Source organism: Loxodonta africana, chromosome 23 (assembly GCF_030014295.1).
Source record: "Loxodonta africana isolate mLoxAfr1 chromosome 23, mLoxAfr1.hap2, whole genome shotgun sequence".
NCBI classification, from domain to species: Eukaryota; Metazoa; Chordata; class Mammalia; order Proboscidea; family Elephantidae; genus Loxodonta; species Loxodonta africana.
The window spans coordinates 73,817,729-73,839,605 of record NC_087364.1 but is presented as its reverse complement, the minus strand read 5'-3'; the positions used below and the strand labels follow the sequence as shown (position 1 = coordinate 73,839,605).

The window sequence follows — 21,877 nt, the reverse complement described above, 5'->3', positions numbered from 1 at the left end:
TCATACAAGTCTGTAAGTTTACTAAAAGCACTGAATTATACACGTAAAGTTAGTGGATTTTATGGCATGTGAATTACACTGCAATAAAGCTGCTAAAAAGAAAACAAGATGTGAGATGATGAACTATGGGATTAAGGTCAGAAAACAGAGTGACACCAGAAAAAGGCTGGGTAAATGAAAAGCAAACAAAACCTGGAAGCCCCACTGAGGGTAAAGAATTGACATGAAAACGTGAGAGCTAGAAAGGGAGATTGGGAGTTGGCACTGAAAATTCCAGATATGACAGGATCTAGATTTATAAGTAAGAAAAATTTAAGCTCAAGTACCTTGTATTTCAAGGAGTCCCTGGCTGGCAGAAATGGTTAAGCTCCCACCTACTCACTGAAAGGTTGACAGAAATCCACCCAGAGGGAGAAAAGGCTGGCAATCTACTCCCCTGAAAGATCACCCCCATTGAAAACCCTACAGAGCACAGTTTCACTCCGAAACAGATGGGGTTGCCGTGAGTTGGAATTGACTCAATAGCAACTGGGTTTTTTTGTTTTGTTTTGTTTTACTTTATATTATAAACAATTTATGAAATAGTCACTGCATGAATCCTCTAAAAATAAATGCTGCCTGAATATTCCAAATATGGCTTGACTTGGAATATTGGATTTATATACAATTTTACATGAAGTTCAGTGAGAACTATATGCTATCTGGTATTTTAGTATCTGTTTTACGGGCCTTCTAAAGTTAATTTCCATTCTCAAAAAGATATTTTATTCTGAATAGCAGATGGGCTGAGCCAACTGAGGCATACCACACCTACTCGTGATCAATCTCCTTCAAGAGACAGGTCGGAAAGGATGTCAGGGAAAACACACAGCATATAGAACACACGGCTGGATGCTAGGTGATTAAGCCCAATTGTAATTAAATAAATCAGAAAATAATTTTAAAAGAGCAACGTGACCCAAAGACTCAGTTCACTGGTCCACTGAACGCTACATTTGGGTTCCGTAAATAAAGATGATTACGTCTGAAGAGCTAAAGCTCATGCTTCTTTCCCTGACCTCCTTAGCAGACATGATTATGGGCTCCTTTTATTTATCCACACAAGTCAGTAAGTTTTATGTTTTAATAAATATTTTTTTAAATAATCAATAAACTATTTAAAAAATCTGCTTTTAGTCACTGAAGTCTACAACTTTTGGTTTGAGCTTCTTTTCAGCAGAATGCCCTCCCCTATGCAAGGTGCCTTCCACTGAGGGTATAAATAAAACCAGTTGTTATTTCTATTCATCTGTTACAAACGTTTATTTGTGCTGAGTGTCTAGTTGTATGGTTACTTCCAAAATTGTTTTTAGTATGCACTATTTTTTTATGTAAGTAATACTTATGTAAGTAATACTATAGGGTCACTATGAGTCAGAAACCACTCGACGGCAGTGGGTTTTTGAGTTAAGTAATACTTTACCCTTAATTTGTGATCTTTTATCTAAAAATAAATAAAAATTTAAATTTAAAACATGTGAATGGAATAAGCAATGAAAGGTATGATTCAAAATGATGATTAAATTAAAATATAGAATAAAATAGTGTTGAAATATATACGCCTAAGTTTCTTCAGGAGTCCCTTGGTGGTGGAAACAGTTAAGTGCTCGGCTCCTAACTGAAAAAGATTGGTGATCTGAACCCACCCAGAGGTGTCTTGGAAGAAAGGTCTGGGGATCTGTTTCCGGGAGATTACAGCCACCGAAGGCCCTAACGAGCACCGTTTTACTCTGAAACACATGGGGGTGCCATGAGTTGGAATTGACTTGATAGCAACTGGTTAAGTTTCTTAAGAATTTAAGTTTCTTAAGAACGTAAAATACTGAAAATGAGATGCAAAAATAAGATTTTATTTTTAATCCTATTATTTTAACCCCGGTATTTTTTTTTTTTTTTTAGTGTACTGGTTAAGTGCTACAGCTGCTAACCAAAAGGTCAGCAGTTGGAATCCACCAGGTGCTCCTTGGCAACACGATGGGGCAGTTCCACTCTGTCCTATAGGGTCGCTATGAGTCCGAATCGACTCCATGGCACCGGGTTTGGTTTGGTTTTAGTTTTATTACTTTTAACAGCTTTCTGTAAATTGTAAACATACAGGTAGATGATTTTTAATAAACGTACAAAGTTTAAGCTTAGTAAACTTAACACCACAGTTCAAGCATGGCCACATCCCATTTTAGGTTTTCAGCACCCTCAAAAGTTCCCTCATCCCCATTTGCAGTCAATCCTTGCTCCTCCCCTAAGCCCGGGCAACAACTGATCTACTTTCTGCCTGTACAAATGGGCATCTGCCTGACATTTCACAAAACGGGACCACAGAATATGCCGTCGTTGGTATTTGGCATCTTAGCATAATGTTTTTGAGATTTATCCGTGTGGTTCCATGAATCTGTAGTTCATTCCTCTTTATGTAGTCCCTTGTATGAATGTGTCACATTGCATTTATCCACTTACCAGCTAATAAACACTGGGATTGTTTCCACCTTTTTGCTGTCATAGAATATCTACTATAAACATTCGTATACATAATGTCCACCATCCTTCGTGAAAAAGAACATTACGTGATTTGGACGTTGTTATGGGAACACCTGTGTCGGTGGGGCACGGGGCTCCTGGGTGCATTGGCTTGGGGGCCGCTGTGCCGCACAGGGTCTCGGAAGTTCCCACTGCTGACATCTCAGGTGAGCGCTCGGCCAGGTCCGCCTGGCAGTCACCTTCTCTGCTAAACCAGCTGCAGGGACAGCCAGCTCACCTGTGAGAACCTGCCCAGAGAGGGGACGGTGCAGAGCAAGGGTGCCGAGGGCGCCTGAGCCAGGGCTGGGGCTTCCGGGGCACCTATCTTTCCATCAGCACCCTATGCGGCCACACCGGGCAAAACGTGGGAGCCAAGGGGGTCCGGAATTGGGATTTGGGGCCTGGGTCTCCATCCTGCAGACTAAGTGGCTTCCGGGCTGTGTGCAGCAGGCGGGCAGAAGTGGGGCTCCACCTTCAAGAGGAAGGTCTGGGTCCTGGCACTGAGACACCTGAGTGGCTGGCCACGTTGTATATGCTGTCGGATGCTACCCGTTAAGCCACACAGACCTGTGTAAGTCTTTGTGCAGACATATGCTTTCATTTCTCTTGGGTACATACCTAGGAGTGGAATTATGGAGTCGTGTGATAGGTGTACGTTCAACTTTTTAAGAAACTTACAACCTGTTTTCCAATGTGACTGAAAATTTCACATTCCTTCTAGCAGTATGTAAGGGACCCAGCTTCTTCATATCCTCACCAAAACTTCCTACTGTCAGTCATTTAGATCACCGCCATTCCAGTGGTTTTAATCTCATCATGGTTTTAGTTCACATTTGCCTAATGACTAACAATGTTGAGCATCTTTTCTTGTGCCTATCGGCAATCCATATGTCTTATTTGGTGAAACGTGTTCGAATCTTTTGCCCATTTTTAATTGGGCTTTTTTCTTATTATAGAATTGTACAAGGTTTTTTTGTTTTTTTTTTTTTTATATACGCTCTGGATACAAGTCCTTTATCTGAAATATGATTTGCAAATATTTTCTCCCAGTCTGTGGCTTGTCTGTTCATTTTTAATGGTGTCTTTTGATCTGCAAAAGCTTTTTTTTAAAAATGAAATCCAATTTATTGATATTTTTTAAATGGATTTTGCTTTTGGTGACACACCTAAGAAGTCTTTGCCTAAACTCGAGGTTGGCCGAATTGGCCTATCACCTGTTTTAATACAGCCTGCAGGCTAAGAAGAGTTTTACAGAAGAACGCTTACTATCTATTATATCAGAGGCAACACTACCTTTGAACTCAAACTAAGCGAAGTGTTTATCTCCAAAAAAAATAATTCCATTCTTTTCATTAGCAGACCTGTATTGCCAAAAAAAAAAAAGTGCTCAATTAATTATTAAATTTTGAATTTTATCAATAAAAAAATTGTGGCAGTTTTTTTGCCCTCTTGTTATGTAAGTCCCTACGTAATAGCCTCTATTTTGCTTCTTGAACTTACTAACTGGTCATTCACAGAAAGTCTTTGCTGACACCTGGCCTAATCCCAGGTCACAATGGTTTTATCCTATGTTTTCTTCTAGAATTTTATAGTTTTAGCTCTTATATCAATGGTACATTTTGATTTTGGTGTATGACATGAGGTAAGATTCTAAGGTTTTCTTTCTTTCTTTTTTGCATCTGAATTTCCAACTGTCCAGCACTATTTGTTGAAAAGACTATCCTTTCCTTATTGAATTGCTTTGGCACCAATTCACCATAGTGTAAGAGTTTATTTCTGGACTTTTATTCTGTTCCATTGATCTATATGTCTGTCCTTATGCCAATACCACGTTGTCTTCATTACTGCAGCTTTACAGTAGGTCAGGCAGTATAACTCCTCTAGCTTTTTCTTCTTTTTCAAAAGTATTTTGGCTATTCTAGGTCCCTTGTATTTCCATACTATTTTTAGGGTCAAAACACCTGCTGGGATTTCAACCGATCAGTTTAAAAGAACTGCCACCTTAACAGTATTGAGTCTCCCAATCCATGATTATGGTATGTCTCTCTATGAATTGAGATCTTTCTCAGCTGAGGTTGATTTCTCTCAGAATGTTTTGTAGTCTTCTGTGCACACGCCTTGCACTTCATTTGCTAATCTTTTTGACACCATTGTGAATGGAATTCTTTTCTTAATTTCACATTTGAATTACTTGTTGTTAGTATATTTTCTAAGTATAATGAATTATAATTGATTTCTGTATTTTTTTATATCCTGTAACCTTGCTAAACTTGTTTTTTCTGCATAAAGAATCATGCTCTGACAGCAAATAAAAATAGTTTTACTTCTTACTTTCCAATATGCATGCCTTTAATTTCTTTTTCTTGCCTGATTACACTCACTAGAATCTCCAGTAAAATGTTGAGCATAAGTGGTGAATGTAGACATTCTTGCCTTCTTCCCAATTATAGAAGGAAAGCATTTAGTCTTTCATCATTAAGTATGATGTTAACTATAGGTGTTTCATAGATGTCCTTTATCATGTTTATCAAATTTCCTTCTATTCCTAATTCGTTGAGTTTTTTTGTTTTGTTTTATTGTTTGTTTATTTATGTCATGACTGTGTTCATTTATAACATATACTCAGAGCCTATCTGCCCATCTTTCCTCCAAAATGCCCTGTCTTACAAAAGAATGCTTTTATTTATTCTCTCACTCATCAAAGTTTCCAATTCTTTATTAGGAGTATCAGAAATGTAATTTGATTAAAGTATAGGAAATCCAAGGCTTTGGTGCAAACATTCTCTCCCAGAGAGCTCAATGACACTCTGTCACTGATGCTGTTACATTCTGTCCTGTACTTTTTGCAACATTAGTATACTGGTTTTCATGTGAGTACTGCTGCCTAACTGTTCCTTTAGCTTAAGCCACACTCACCACAGCCTGTCCAGGAAGCAGAAACCCTAACAACTAGCTAAAGCTTATTTTTGCTACCATAGCAAACAGTTCTTCACTCGTTTGTCATTCACTTTGGAAGTCACTTGCTGGTGCAAGTGACTTTTGCATGAAATTAACTGATTAAATAGAATCACTGAGCTCTTAACAGTACTCACTTTAAATGTTTTGCTATTGTTCAATTCAGGTCAACAAATGTTAAGTTTTAGTTCTTCAAACAACCTTGTCATATATAAAATAGATAATATTACCATCTCCCACATAAGGAGACTGAGGCAAAGAGAAAGTGATGTAATAGGGTGAAAAGGAAAGCCCAGTTCTTGGAGCTGAAGAGGTCTGTGTTCACATTCCAGATTCATCACTTACTGTAGTTTTGGCCAAGTCTCTTTACCTCAGTGTCTTCATCTGTAAAATGTAGATAATAATGTCCAAACCCTGGTGGCGTAGTGGTTAAGTGCTACGGCTGCTAATCAAAGGGTCGGCAGTTCGAATCCGCCAGGTGCTCATTAGAAACTCTATGGGGCAGTTCTACTCTGTCCTATAGGGTCGCTATGAGTCGGAATTGACTTGACGGCACTGGGTTTGGCTTTTTTTTTTGGTTTTATGTTTATATTGAGGCATAGAAGTAACATTTGAAAGTACCTAGCACTGGGCGTATAGGCATTCAAAAATGGTCAATACAATTAGTAGATAGACTTACAATTGATTTTTGTATATTTTTCTTATATCCTGTAACTTGCTCAACTATCTTAGTCATAGTAGAAGCAGGACCTATGACTTCCCCAAGATCATACTACAAAGCTAGGAGAAAAAAAAAAATCTTTTGATCCTTAAGTTCATGTCCATCATCACAGTAATTATTACTATTAACATCTTCAAAAGTATCAGATTAACTTTTGTTTTAATGTCAGTGCTAAACTCCTGCTTGCATGGTTTAGAAGAAAAGTAATGTTTTGGTTCCAATTCCACCTTTGGTTAAGCTTCGTGATCTTGGGCAAAACAACTCATCTGAGTCACAGTTTCCTCCTCTGCAAAACGAAGAAATGCAACCCCATTTCTATCTTCAAAATTCTAAGTCCAGTCAGCTTTTGTTTCTGAAGTCTGAGGACAACACTCAAAACTTTTAAAAGAGAAGTAAATACACACTTATTGCCATATCTTAGTAATAATTTGGTATTGTTAACATGAAAATATTATACATGAATTATATGATGAAGCAAATAAATAATTATGCTAACATCAGTAGCAGCAAGGTTTTCAGCTTATGAGAAAGGAGATTCAGACAAAAATGAAAGAAGTTAAAAAAAAACTTTTTTAATTTTATAATCCTATATTTGAATTGGAAATATTAGCACAAACTCATATTTTCTCTTAAAAATTATTTCCTAGATCTGCTCTTGAAAAGGCAATGACAAATCTAGAAACAATGAGCACTCCTAGTGTCCAAATTACACTCTCCAAGTAAACATTTCACATTTAAAGAACCAGAGAATTTCAGGTCTGGCAAAGGAAATGTACAAGCTGAACGTGGACATACTGTCATATGAGAAAGTATATCAAACACTACTAGGGTCCTGTTGGAAGGATTCAGATGCCAATTTGAGAAGGCTCTCTCTAGCTGGATATTAACAACAAAAGGAATAAATAACCACAACAACTGGTCTCTATTCACCTGAAGCAACAGAGGAAGAAGGAGAATCAGGAAGAGGAGGAGGAGATGGAATGCGTGGCTAATTGCCTCCATGAACAACTGCCTCCTTTACCATGAGACCAGAAGAACTCGATAGTGCTCAGCTACTGTTACTGAACACATCGATCAAAGATTCTATAGGAGAATCCTCATCAAAAGTGGGGAAAATACAGATCGAAATTTCAAATTCTTATGGACTCCAGACTTCCTGGAGCCATGGAAGCTAGACGAACCCCTGAAACTATTGCCCTGAGATAATCTTTAAACCTTAAACCAAAAATATCCCCTGAAGTCTTCTTAAAACCAAACAATAGTTTAGCTTAACTAGTAAAGAATGCCTACCTTGAGCATGATGCTCGTCTAAGACCTATCTATATAGGGTCAAACTGACAACAGCAACTTGAAATATCAGACAGGAGCCTTAGGGGTCAGTGATTTTATGTTAACAGAGGATGAACAACTCAGAAAAAGAGGGTGAGAATGGCTGCACAACTCGAAGAATTACCGCTGAATTGTACAGGTAGAAAATTTTTAATTGGTGTAGGTTTCCTGTACATATTCTCAAGAAAAAAATTTTAAATAACAATTCTAATGGATTGAAACACATCAGATATGTTTAAACTCATGTGTTCACAAATGAAAATTTTTAAAAAGCCAAGCTTGGAGGATGCTAGGGAAATAACTCATTAGTCTGAACACTGGTAAATAAACGGAGAGAGTCCAGCATTTCTCTTGCCCTTCATATACAACTGTACTTTAGGGTAAACAAATAGCTGATAAGGGCAAGCGCTTTTTTTTTTTTTTTTTTAAGAGAATTCTAGTTAATGACCCAAGCCATGGTATTTTCAGTTCATATGCCTGGGAAAGCCAGACAATGAATAAGAAAGATCGAATGATTGATGTCCTTGAATTATGGTGCTGGCAAAGAATACTTAATATACCATGGACTGCCCAAAGAACAAACACATTTGTCTTGGAAGAAGTGCAGCAGATTGCTCCTTGTAAGAGAAGATAGCAAGACATCATCTCACCTACTTTGGACATGTTATCAGGAGGGATCAGTCCCTAGAGAAGGGCATCACGCTTGGTAAAGTAGAGGGTCAGTGAAAAAGAAGAAGACTCTCAACGAGATGGATCGACGCAGTGGCTGTAGCAATGGGCTCGAGCATAGCAAAAATTGTGAGAAGGACGCAGGACCGAGCAGTGTTTTGCTTCGTTGTACATAGGGTCACTATGATTCGGAACCAACTCGATGGCACCTAACAACAACAACAGATGGAGAAGAAATAACGAAGTTAGAATAAAAACATTTTTCAAACCCTAATGAAATTATGGATCTAGACAATAATCATCAATGGCTACTGAGACCACTAAGTGAAAAGCGCTGATGGTGAATATTATAATGGGCGGGTCGGGATGATAATGCTTGATCCCGCAGGTCCCACTGATGTTAGTTAGGATTTTCATAGCATAAAAAGAGAGACAATCGGATATCTTGTGCCTCACGATGAAAGTACACAGCACCATCTAGGAAATATCCTCGATAAAAATTGGACTTAAACCTATTCAAGCCCTTAGATCCAACTACCTATACAATGAAAATTCAAGGAACAGAGGAACGTGTAAAACGACACTACAGGGATACATTTACCAAAATCTAGAGAGTAAAAAAATCTACAGGGCAAACGAGCCAGTTCCTTCAACAAATTAATTGCAACAACAACAAAAGGAATGTGGAGAAACCTGTAGCTTAAAAGAGACTTGACATATCAACCAAATGCACCTTGTTTGGGTCCGATTTCAACAAAGCAACTGAGACAATCGGGGAAGCGTCAACTTTCACTGGATGTTAGATGAGTTTTGTTTTTTTTAAACTAAGTTAATTATTTCTAATTGTGATGATGTACTTGGGTTCTTTTTTTTTTTTTTAAAGAAGCCTATATTTTAGAGGTACATTCTGAAGTATTACAGTTGAAATGATGATGTATGGGATTTGCTTCAAACCTAACGGGGGAGCAAGTGTGGGTGGGAGCAGGGATGAAACAAAATCGGCTCTTTGTTGATAATTAAAGCTGGGTGATGAGTACGTGGAAGTACAGCATAACATTCTCTCTAGCTTTTTTTCTTTTTTTTGCTTTTTTGTGGATTCCCTAGAGCCAGAGGCTGAAGTTCACGTGCTAACATGTTACTGGAGAGTGTAATCTCAGGGAAGCAGAAATGAGGGGAAAGGAAACTGCATTTTCCTGCCAGCTCCTGTTTCCCACTGGCCGGACTTTGCTCCACATGGGGTGTCAACTCCCTGAACTTCCATTTTGCACATGCATAGCTACTGAGCAGATCCCCAGCATCTATCTGGCCCTCGTGGCTCTGGGGTGGGAGCTGAGAGGTGCATGGTGTGTAAATGAACCATGGAGCAAAATGAGGAATGGAGGCGGTTGTGTCATGCCCCAATAATGGGGCTTGTGGCAGCAGCAGGGACTGAGACCCATGACTGTGGCCACAGCCAAGCTTTTCCTAGAGCTGCTCGGGCCACAGCATGTGGCAAGAGGGTGGCTGTGAAGCGGCAGGTAGAGTGAATGGTTCAGTGTAGGTCAGAAAACTTCCATAACCAAGTCTCCGGAAAGGCTCTCGAGAGGTTAGGATAAGGCAAACAGTGTGGACTGGCTTTGAAAAAACACTTTGATGCTATATAAATTCCAGGTATTATTTTTACTACTCTTTCTCTGACTCTCATTTCCAATTCAAGATACTTTTTTTACATGGAGATTAAATAATACCTAGGATGGAATGCTATTACATTTTCTAATAAAACTTTCATCCTTTCATATATATTTTCATACATAAATTTAAAAATTTAATTAATAATTTCTTTGGGCATTTATTAGTCCTCTTTAGAAAACAATAATAATAGATTTTGCAATAACAATTATATGGTAGTTTATCATTATAATACAAGCAAAATATACCTCAATAAATTATTAATAAATAATTGCTAACATCTTTATAGGGATGAACATTTATCAATCGGTGTAAAAATCCATTTAACTAAGAAATTCCAGAAATGTAATAACTATATAAGTTAGTAAGTTTCCCTTACAGACCTAAAGAATAAGGTTCAAATTTAATTTCCATAATGAAGTACATAAATAACGGAGGCTATTCATTTTTAACTATATTCTCAAAATAACATACAATTTTAAAAGCTTCTACCCTAATAGTTTTTTTAAAGTAGAATATAATAATAGTCTCATGATATCTTGAAGCAGCAATAGTTATTTGATCTAGTCCCAGTTTAACCTTCAAAATTTAGTTAATCCTACCATCCCTGATGGCACTGGTGAATAAAACGGAAGGGACCACCCTAGCAGACCCAGGTCAAAGTTAGTGCAGGAGCCAAGATTTAATATCCATGTCCTAACTCTTTGGGGTCACTGGGGTGGTATTATCTTGCTGGTTTGATACCAGATTTCTGGGAACGGGCAGAGGGAACTTCTGACAACAAAAACAATCATCTAGTTTGTGAGTAGATTTCATTCATTCAAAAATAATTTATTGAGCATCAGATAAGTGCAAGCCATTCATAAAACACAGATGGTCAGCAGATTATCACCAGACAGCATGTAAAAAAATTACTAGCCCAGAGAACTATTTTTATCAGACACTATTTCCACTAATAACTAGCAGATAAAAAATCCTAACATTCAAAATATTTATCCAGATATTTTTTCAGTGATTCTGAATCATCCTGAACCTGTGTCTAGCAAAAGGGTCATTTCACTTATTGCCCTTTTCTGAGAGCTCACAGTTACTCAGTTCCAAAAGGAATCATTCTTCCCATAAAGATTCTTAGTATATTCAATTCTGGTTTTTGAAAAGTAAAACGTAGTTCCTAATTTCCTCAGAACACTGGATTTTGTCTTTACATATTATAAACCCTCCAAAGATTATAGAAAAGCAGGATTAACATCCTTTCTTTATGTTGGACATTTCTAAATTTAGGGAGTCTATTACGATCCTTTAGAAATTTTCCCCATTCTATTATTTTCCGTGCCACTGGAATATCACTCAGGCTATCAAATATGTTAAGAAATACCCGTCGAGAAAAAACAGCTTAGCTACTGTGCTTTCATTCTAAATGTCACTGCAAAATAAGAACAGTGTTTTCCTGATTTAAATTTTATTAGTAAAACTATTCAGCTGAGATAATTTTTTTTTAAAGAGGCTTTTTCCATTTTTCTCAACCACACAGGATATAGAAACCATATTACTAAAATTCATCGAATGTTTATAAAGTTAACAGTAAATGCATCTTTTTAATCTTTATAATTTTCAACTCTTTAAAGATTACCTTACCTGAAGATCTGTGACTGTCTATGTTTAACTTTTAACTCTTGCTGCAAATGATTCAATTCTTCCTGTACCTTCTTAAATTCACCTTGCTGTCTTTTTAGCTGCATGCTTACATCTTGAATTCTAAAAATACAAACAAACAACATCCATTACAAAACTAAATATCCCCTCATGAGAGCTTATTTTTAGTTTAAAATTTAAATACACTTATAATAAGTAGAGTAGGAAAACTAAGCACCTTTATATATGCTGTATGAATCTATAGAAAAAGTATGGGCACAGTCCCAACAGCCATCGTCTCTGGGGAGAAGAGTGGAATTGATGGGCGGGGAAAAGGCAGAGAGTGTGGAAAGGATACATAACTTTTGACTCTATATTCTTTTGTCTTGTTTGAATTTTTACAACGAGCAGTTATTCTTACATGAAGTATTAAAATGTGACTAAAAAAATTTTTTAAACAACTATCAATTTTTATTAAATCAATAAATGTACATAATTTAAAATGTCAAATATTACCCAAAGGTTTATAAGAAAAAAACAGTCATCATTTGTCTATACCCCAATTCTCGCTGCCAAAGGCAACTACTTCCATTTTTTTTTTACTTGCTGCTTCTGATATTTAACTCCATACTACTAAATAATATGCTCATACTTCTACTTTTTTAGTATTTCATTTTAGATATTATCTAGTGAATTCCAAATCGGTTAAGATCTGGTTCAGCTATATATAACTGAGGCCTGAGTGTGATGGCTTAAACACACAAGGGTACATTCCCTCACACAAAACAAATGCATTGGTTGCCAGTCTACTGTTGATGTGATGGCTCTATAATGTCATCAGGGCCCAGATTACTGCCAACTCTTTGATCTGCCAGATTTGGTGTGTCCTTTATTCTCATGGTCGGTGATGGCGGGAGAAGCGAAGCACCATCATTATCTTCCCATTCCAGACCAGCAACAGGAGGAAAATAACGGCTCACTCCGTCCATTTAAGGAGATCTCCTGGAAGCACCACTGAATACTCTCTGCTGAACTGAGACACATGACCACATCCAGCTGCAAGTGAAGCTGGGAAATGCAGTCCTCTAACTGGGACTATTAGCCCCTTGGCGCAGTGGTTAAGAGCTCGGCTGCTAACCAAAAGGTCGGATTTTGGATCCACCAGCCCCTTCTTGGAAACCCTGTGGGGCAGTTCTACTCTGTCCTATAGGGTCACTATGTGTTGGAATCGACTCGTTGATAATGGGTTTGGTTTGGGTTTTTTGGTGTTACTAAAGTATAAGGAGAAGCCCTCTATGTGTCGGAATCCACTCCATAATAATGGGTTTGGTAATAATGGGTTTAGTTTTGGTTTTTGGTGTTACTACGGCAAAAGGGGAAACCCTGGTGGTGTAGTGGTTAAGAGCTATGGCTGCTAATCAAAAGGTCGGCAGTTCAACTCCACCAGGCGCTCCTTGGAAACCATATGGGGCAGTTCTACTCTGTCTTATAGGGTCGCTATGAATCGGAATCGACTGGACGGCAACGGGTTTGGTTTTTTTTCAGTAAGGCATAAGGGAGAATGGTTACTGGGGTAGGCAGCTAGCAGTCTCTGCCACAACTTCCAAATAAGCATTTACTCTTCCATACCCACCTGCTCACTCGGACACACACTCACATACACACCTTTCCTCCCCTTGTCCACCCCATATAGTTAAATCTATCCTTTCTATTAAGTTACTTTCAGTATTACGTTATTCTCCACTGGCGAGTCACACGCTACGCATGATTACATTTCTTGTACAACTTTTGTTATCCCTAGAATAAAAACTGTCTCCTTTTCCTTTTTCTTGGTTTCTTGTGTACCTACCACTGGCTCTTCCTCCGACTCTGACAGAGCTGTGATTCTTCTCTCGGTGCCTTCAGACACAGCAGATAATCTTTTCAGATCATTTCTTTCCAGGAGCAGCCTTTCTAGAACTCTCCAGTCCACTGCTCTAGTTTGGCTTCACAGCTGTTATTCTGGGACTTCCTTTCTCTATCATTTCAGGAATTGCTCTCACCTCTCTTTTATGTCAGATCTCCTGTCTCCTGTTTCTGAAATCTTCCTCTTTCTTGGTTTACCTCCTTTTGCAGGAGGAAATCCTCCAGCTGCTTTCGGTGCATGGGAGGTAAATTTGAGACCTTGATTGTCTGAAAATGTCTTTATTTTACCTCGAACTGAGTCTGGCTGGAAATATAATCATAGATGACAAAAATACCCTTCATCAGAAAATTAGGACTCTGTTCCACTCTCTTTTAGCTTCCAGTACTGCTTTTGGGGAGTCCAGTGACATTCGGATTCCTGTTTCTTTGTGTGATTCATGGTAGGTTTTTCCTCCCTCTTTAGAAGCTTTAAGAATTTTCTTTTCCCACTTGGTGTTCTTAAATTTGATCATGATACGTCGTCTTGTGAGTCTTTTGTCATTTTCTGTGCTGGGCTCTTGCTGAGTCCTTCCTCTGGAAATGGATGTTCTTTAGCTTTAGAAATTTTCCCACAGGGAGAATGACTCCTTCCCCTTCATTTTCTCTCTTTTCTTTCTGCAACGTCTTTCTATTATTTTGGATGTGAGACCTCCTGAACTAAGCCTCTAATTTTTTTTTCACCTTTTCTCTCCAATTTCCAACTTTTGACATTTTGCTCCATTTTCTTTATCTTCCAACCTGCCTATTAAACTTTTACTTTCTGCTATCATGTTTTAATTACCAAGAATTATTTCTTATTCTCCAAAAGGTCCTCTTCATTACCCCTTGTTCTTGTTTCGTGGACACAATTTCTTCTCTTATTTTTTTGAGAATGTCAATTATAGCGGTAAAGTGTCCCCTAGCTCACTGAATTCCTTCTGTTTCCTTGGGGTTTACTTTTGTTTTGTCTTGCTTTTTGTCTGTCACATGTGAGGTTTCTGTCAAAAGTCTGGTGATCTTTTGTTATCTATTCATATTTAAGAGTGAGGCACTTGAAGGACAATGGGCCAGGTTCTGCTGAGCTCTAAGAACCTAGGTCACTGAAGTTCACTCAGGGCTGGCTGTGCCAGTTCCATCTCACTTCTTTCAAATTCAACCGATAGAGTTAAAAGTGACATGCCTGGAAAGGCACTAATGTTCGCTTTTACTGTGTATAGCAACTTTCTGAAATAAGCAATTCACCAGATATTACAATACAGTCTGTACCGTGCAGGCAGACAGTTTTCCCTGGCAGTCGTAATCCTGCAGAGAATTTGAACGCTCTGTTGATGTGAGGACACACCGTTGTCTAATCAGAGGGTGTTCCTGCAAAGAGCGGGAAATAACGCCATGTTCTGGCCGACGGGATCCTGTACGGGGAGCGAGATGACTGGTACCGGAGCCCTCCAGCCAAAGCATCCACAAAAAAACAAGCACATGCGTATTCATTACTCTGATCTAGTCCCAGTTTTTCTCTCAGCCAACTTGGTTACAATGGATTCTGTGAGTATCAGTGAGTGGTAAAACAAACGAGGGGGAGCACCGTGGTCCTTTCTTAATGCAAACATTCTTCTTCTTAATTATTATTATTAACATTATTCATAATGAAAACACTCTGAAGGAAAATACTTTAAAACTCCTTTAATTTCTCTCTACTCTTTGATCAACACTTAGGAAAACACAACAAGAAAGCTGGTTGCATTTTGGGGCTCTCACCACATGCAGTCTGTGCTTTTTGCCAAGCTCCTGGTTCTAAGGATTTGTGTGTTTTTAGGCTTTCCCTCACACTGGTTTGCAGCAATCTGAGGTGACAGGTGGAAGTATGGGGTCTGAAAAAATGAAGTGGGTGATTTTCAAAATTACATCTCACTGAGGTCTGACAGGCAAAGCCATCCAAATATTAAGAGGAAAATAAAGACTGCGACAAAAATTAATCAAAACAAGAGAGACTTCAGGAATTTTGGGGAAAAGGGATTCCAGAAATTGGCACACAACTGCCAATTATGAAGAACTGGTATCTCATAAAAGCTTCATAGACACCTCCAAACTCCCTGAGGGACTGAGTCATCAGGCTGAGGGTTGCGGACCATGGTCTCAGGGGACATCTAGCTCAACTGGCATGACATAGTTTGTAAAGAAAATGTTCTACATCCTACTTTGGTGAGTAGCGTCTGGGGTCTCAAAAGCTTGTGAGTGGCCATCTAAGACAAATCTACTGGTCCCAATCTGTCTAGAGCAAAGGAAAATGAAGAAAACCAAAGACAAGGGAAAGATTAGTCCAAAGGACTAATGAACCACAACTACCACAGCCTCCACCAGACTGAGTCCAGCACAATGCCTATCACCACTGATGGCCCTGATAGGAATTACAGTAGAGGGTCCCAGAAAGAGCAGGAAAAAAAATGTAGAACAATATTCAAACTCACACAAAAAAGACCAGACTTACTGGTCTGACAAAGACTAGAGAGACCTCGAGAATATGGCCCCAGATATCCTGTTAGCTCAGTACTAAAGTCACTCCTGAAATTCTCCCTTCAGCCAAAGATTAGACAAGCCTATAAAACAAACAATAATATGAGTAATTCAACCACGTATACGAGACTAAATGGGCACACCAGCCCAAAAGCAAAAATGAGAAGGCAGGAAGGGACAGGAAAACCGGAGGAATGGAAACAGGGAACCCGGGGTGGAGAAGGGAAGAGTGCTGACACACCGCAGGGTTAGCAACCAGTGTCACAAAACAATCTGTGGATTAATTATTTAACAAGAAACTAATTTGCTCTGTAAACTTTCACCTAAAGCACAATTCAAAAAAAGAAAGAAAGAAAAAAGGCAGATGAGGGCCGGTAGAGGCAAGACATACTGCCAAGAGCAAGGAGTGGAAGAGTATTGCAGAAAGAGTTTCAGGAAAGTGATTGAATCCTTGGAATACTGGCAATGAGGGGAAAAGGGACTCCAGAAATTGGGGCTCAGTTGAGCTGGAAGTCATGAGTCTGCAGAGTGGCCTGTCAGCACAATTGTGTTACTTTTGCCAGCAGTGTGGACAGCCCAAAGCCGAGTGGCTGGCGAAGGAGTCACGGACTGTGGGGCAGCAGGGCAGGCACAGCAGTAGGATCATCCACCCCTTTTTTCCTTTTATTTGCAGCGAAGAATAAGCAGCAACTAGGTGTGACTGTGTGAACGGGCTCTGGCCAATGAGATGTAAGAGGAAGGTACTGGATGGAGGGCTGGAAGGCTCCTAAATAGGTGGCTAGGCTGCTGGGGCTCTCCCTTTTGCTCTTCCCTCCTCTTCCAGCCTCCACTCTGCTGTCTGGAATGTAGACATCATGGCTGGAGTTCAAGCAGCCATCCTGGACTGTGAGGCAATGTGCTAAGAATGGGTGAACGGTAAGAAAGGAGGAGCATCTGCCCCTGATAAACTTGGAGCCACCAAACCACCTCTGGGCTAACTACCTCTGGATTTCATGTGAGAGAGAAATAAACTCTCAAGATTAAAAAAAAAGAACTGGTTTCTGTAACTGGTCCTTTGGGATTAACCACTACCTTTAAAAATGCATCCAGAACATTAAATTACCTTTCAAGAAAGTAGGGAATGGCAGTGGGGAACCCAGGTATACAGGCAGATAATTACTTAGGAGGATTCAATAAAACTAAAAAATGCACTTATTTTGTAGAAAAAAAAAAAAAAATCATAGGCACTTTGTGAAATCGTAGAAGCAGAAACCAGACCACTTTAGCTATTATTAGGAGCTAAAGCAACTTCAAAAACGTTGCAGAAGTATGCACAGGACCAGAAATGTCATTAATATGCAAGTGTATAGAACAGAAGCAATATTTAAAACATGATCATTTGTGAATACAAATACACAATCTTCTCTTGAGTGGCATTCTATTGCTCATTGTTGTTAGGTGCCATCAAGTCAGTTCTGATTCATAGCAACCCTACGTACAACAGAACGCAACACTGTGTGGTCCCACGCCATCCTCACAATTGTTATCTTTGAGCCCATCGTTGCAGCCCCTGTCAATCCATCTCAGTGAGGGTCTTCCTCTTTTTCTCTGACCCTCTGCTTTACCAAGCATGATGTCCTTCTCTAAGAACAGGTCCCTCCTGACAACCTGTCCAAAGTACGTGAGACAAAGTCTTGCCATCCTTGTTTCTAAGGCGCATTCTGACTGTACTTCTTCCAAGACAGGTTTGTTCATTCTCCTGGTAGTCCATGGTATATCCAATATTCTTCACCAACACCATAATTCAAATGCATGAATTCTTCTTTGGTCCTCCTTATTTATTGCTTACATTTAGAAAATTAGTGCAACATCTATTTATAACTTCCTACAAAAGTTCTTAGTTAATAAAATATATATCCTTTTGTTAAGGTAGTTTTAATTTATCCCAAAGAGTCATTATCCCACTTACTAATAAACACACTCTTTAATAGTTTGAGTCCATCAGAAGGATGACTGCCATGTTGAGTTAAAGTGGGGGGGGATCTCTCAATTCTAAAAATAACAAGACTTGACTTTGATACCACACTTGATATCCATTCATATTTATTATCTCCCTCTCCCATCACCCCTCTTTGGACTGTGTCTCTCCCCACCTCCTCCTCCCAACAAGGTACTGGAGAAAGTACCTTGCATTGGACTGAATCAATATCGTTTTTAACTAACTGTCTGAAATCTCATTGAGATTTATTCAGTCTTTGATTATTTACTTATTTTCCCCTGGTCCACTTAATATGTAGATATTTAGTCTATTAAATAATAAACTCTCCTTTGACTAAATATGATACTCTTAAGCTTGACTGTGAACCTTCAGAAAACACACAGAAACTGTGCTTTTGTGCTTGTGTACAATTTCTCCAGATTGTCAAGGGGACCTGAGATCTATGAAGAATTCATTTTCATGTTATAGATACAATGTTTAGCAAAAAGCAAACACACACCAACCCCCTACAGAAAGCACTTCTGTCTTAGGAATGATTTAGAAGGGTCTGGTACAAGACAAGGAAACCGTGGTGGCTTAGTGGGTAAGAGCTATGGCTGCTAACCCAAAAGTCAATAGTTCAAATTCACCAGGTGTTCATCAGAAACTCTGTGGGGCAGTTCTACTCTGTCCTATAGGGTTGCTATGAATTGGAGTCGACTCGACGGCAACGAGTTTGGTACAAGACAAAAGGCGTTCTGGTGACTCAGTAGTTAAGAACTTGGCTGCTAACCAAAAGGTTGGCAGTTTGAATCCATCAGCCACTCCTTACAAACCCTATGGGGCAGTTCTACTCTGTGCTATAGTGTCGCTATGAGTCAGAATCAACTCAATGGCAACGGGTTTGGTTTTGGTTGGGTACAAGAAGGGACCTTGGTGGCACAGTGGTTAAGCCCTCAGCTGCCAACTGAAAGGCTGGCATTTTGAACCCACCAGCTGCTCCATGGGAGAAAGATGTGGCAGTCTGCTCCTATAAAGATTAAAAAAAACAAAACCAAACCCATTGCCCTCTAGTTGATTCTGACTCGTACTGACCCTATAGGACAGAGTAGAACTGCCACGTAGGGTTTCCAAGGAGCTCCTGGTGGATTCAAACTGCCGACATTTTGGTTAGCAGCCCTAGTTCTTAACCACTACTCCACCAGGGTTTCCTCAGTAGGTTAACAGGGAACACAATTTGCATTCTTTGGGCTGCAATTAGTGAATCTGGGTAGTGCAAGCAGTTTGTGATCAGATGCTAACCCAAAGGTAGGTAGTTTGAATCCACCCAGCTGCTCTGAGAAGACAGGCCTGGTGAATTGCTTCCATAAAGATTACAGCCAAGAAAGCCCCATGGAGGAATTCTACTCTGCAATACATGTGGTCACTATGAGTTGGGGGCCAACCTGACTTCAGACAACAACAATAACCAAGAAATAGCATCTTGAGTGGAGGAAAATAAGCTGCTATTCTCCAAATATAAGAACACACAGCTACCCTGTTTATGGGGCTGGATGTTCAGCTGTCCTTGCCTCCTTTCTTCACTGTTGGTGGTTGCACAATGTATATACAGCAGTTTCTAGAGATCAGGGCTTCAAACCAGTTCAGTCTAGGCCAATAGAGTGAAACTGGAACAGACCCGAATTTTTTAAAATTTGGGTGAAGCAGAACAATAAGTAAAACAGGAAAAATTCCGAGTCAAATTCCTGGAATGGGAGACTTGGAAGAGGTGTAGTGAGCCCTTTCAGGAGCCCTGATGCGGAAGACTGGATTACTGGCAAGACTGGGAAGAGAAACACACGTTCAAAGTGGTGGGGTCGGCCGCCATCTTTAAGCAGGGCACCACTGTTTCTGACTCTGCAGGTCAGGAGATTTGGTTGCCAGGCAGTGTGCACGTTGCCCTTGTTTTCTAAGAGGGAGATTGCTTTCTACAGGGCTTTGACCAGTAATTCTTCCTGTTCCACTTATCATTCCGGTTCACCACATTTTAAAAATTTGGGTCTGTTTGGATTTCATTTCATCAGCCATGACTGAAGGCGGCAGAAGCGGTTTGAAGCCCTGCTGGAAACCCAATTTTAGTACAGTCCTACATACTGTTCAGGATGTCCTCAGTGATATTTAGATACATGTTTGATTGTTTCAATTCCAGAAACCTTTAGAGCTACAAGACTATGTAGTCAAACTCCGAGCTTTTTGACCCTGGACAAGTCATTCCCATGTCTAAAATCCAGTGCTTTTGTCTAAGTGCTCTCTGAATCAATCCATGTATTTATTATCTTTGCCATGCAATAACAAAATATCAATACCAGGTTATAAAAAACTTTTATTAAAATTCCTAAAGGAAAAAATGCATTATTTTGATTGTAAAATCTCAGCCTCTAAATCTCTTTTTCTCATTGAAATACATGTTTTTTTTTTAATGTGATTTTGAGGTTCTTTATGTAATGAACACATTTTAAAAGAACTCCAAAAAGTTTATATCAGTTATCTTAGGAAATGATATTAAGGGCAACCTTTTTTTATCTATTTTCTACTTTCTAAATATTCCATAATGTGCACAACGGTAATAACGGACTTAATTTTTGTTGAGGAGTAGATAATAAATAGGCCAGTGAGTAAATAATTTATAAATTCATGTTTGAAACAATGAAGAAAATGAGTACATTAGAAACACAATACAGAAGCCCATTTACTAATGCATCCCAAAATATCACTAGATTACGTTGTGGTTTTAAACACTGGTCTGTCTATATGGCTGTTTTTCTCTGGAAAGGATCAAGAGAGCTATATGGAAGCTTCTGGAAAGTTCTGTAGAGAACCGTAAGATGTTCAGAGAATCCTTAGAATTTGAGATTTCCTTTTCTTTGCACTTTTGGGTTTGAAGCAAAGTACCCTTGGTTCAATAAAGGGAAAAGAAACAGTTCGAGTACCTTTTTTTAATCTTCTGACAAAACTGTAATTACGCTAGAGAGAAAAAGAATAAAAACATACGCTTTTCATACCCACTATGTACCTGATAAGGAGCCCTGGTGGTGTAGCGGTTAAAGCAATTGGCTGTTAATCAGAAGGTTAGTGGTTTGAACCCACAAGCTGCTACATGGGAGAAAGACGTAGTAGTCTGTTCTGGTAAAGATTTATGGCTTTGGAAACCCTGTGGGGCAGTTCTGCTTTGTCCTACAGGGTGGCTATGAGTTGGGATCAGCTCAATGGCAGCGCATTTGGTTCGTTTTTTTGCATGTACCTGATACCATTCTAGGTACCATTAAGGATTCAGAAATAAAGGAACGGTGCCTGTCCCCACCTGGCTCATAGGCAGGTATAGGAGTGAGTGAAAAAGGATGGCTATGCTACACTGTGATAAAGATGATAACGGGAAGGCAGATGAGAAGAGGCAGAGGCCCGGAGCCAGCTGTTCCTTTGTACACCCTGAAAAGTCTGAAGAACCTTCTGATTAGATAAGTCCCTGCTTGCATCATAGCCGCAGCTGAAAGCAGGCAAGGGGGAGGGAAGGTTGTTTAGAGGATAATAGGGGGAAGAAAAGAAAATTCACCAGAAAGACTTATATTTTCTCCTCAAAATATTTAATAATCAAGAAAAAAATGTAGGTTATTATAACTACTTCAAAACCAAAGATCCTTCAAAGAGTTCCGCTAACATAGCAGTGACATTTAAACATGACAAAGAATAAAAGAATCATTCCAACAGGATATTGCATATTTTTTTAAGTTGCTCTATACATGTATTCTTAGCTAATATCAACGCAGCAAAGATGAGACAAAAAGCTCACAAACAGTCCACACAGTTCTACAAGACAGACTGAAGGAGAAAAGTGACTAAGGAGAATCAACTGTGCCCTGCGGTCACACAGTTCTATAAGACGGACTGAAGGAGAAAAGTGACTAAGGAGGATCAACCGTGTC

General features: G+C 39.2%; 1 protein-coding gene across 1 annotated transcript in view; it reads right to left on the bottom strand.

Annotated features, from left to right (window-relative positions):
- The window catches only part of LEKR1 (leucine, glutamate and lysine rich 1), a 178,627-nt gene that overhangs the window by 109,160 nt on the left and 47,590 nt on the right, over positions 1-21,877 (bottom strand). Inside the window, exon 4 of the mRNA XM_064275639.1 lies at positions 11,531-11,650. Coding sequence (XP_064131709.1) covers positions 11,531-11,650 — 120 coding nt within the window. The remainder of the gene's footprint in view (positions 1-11,530; positions 11,651-21,877) is intronic.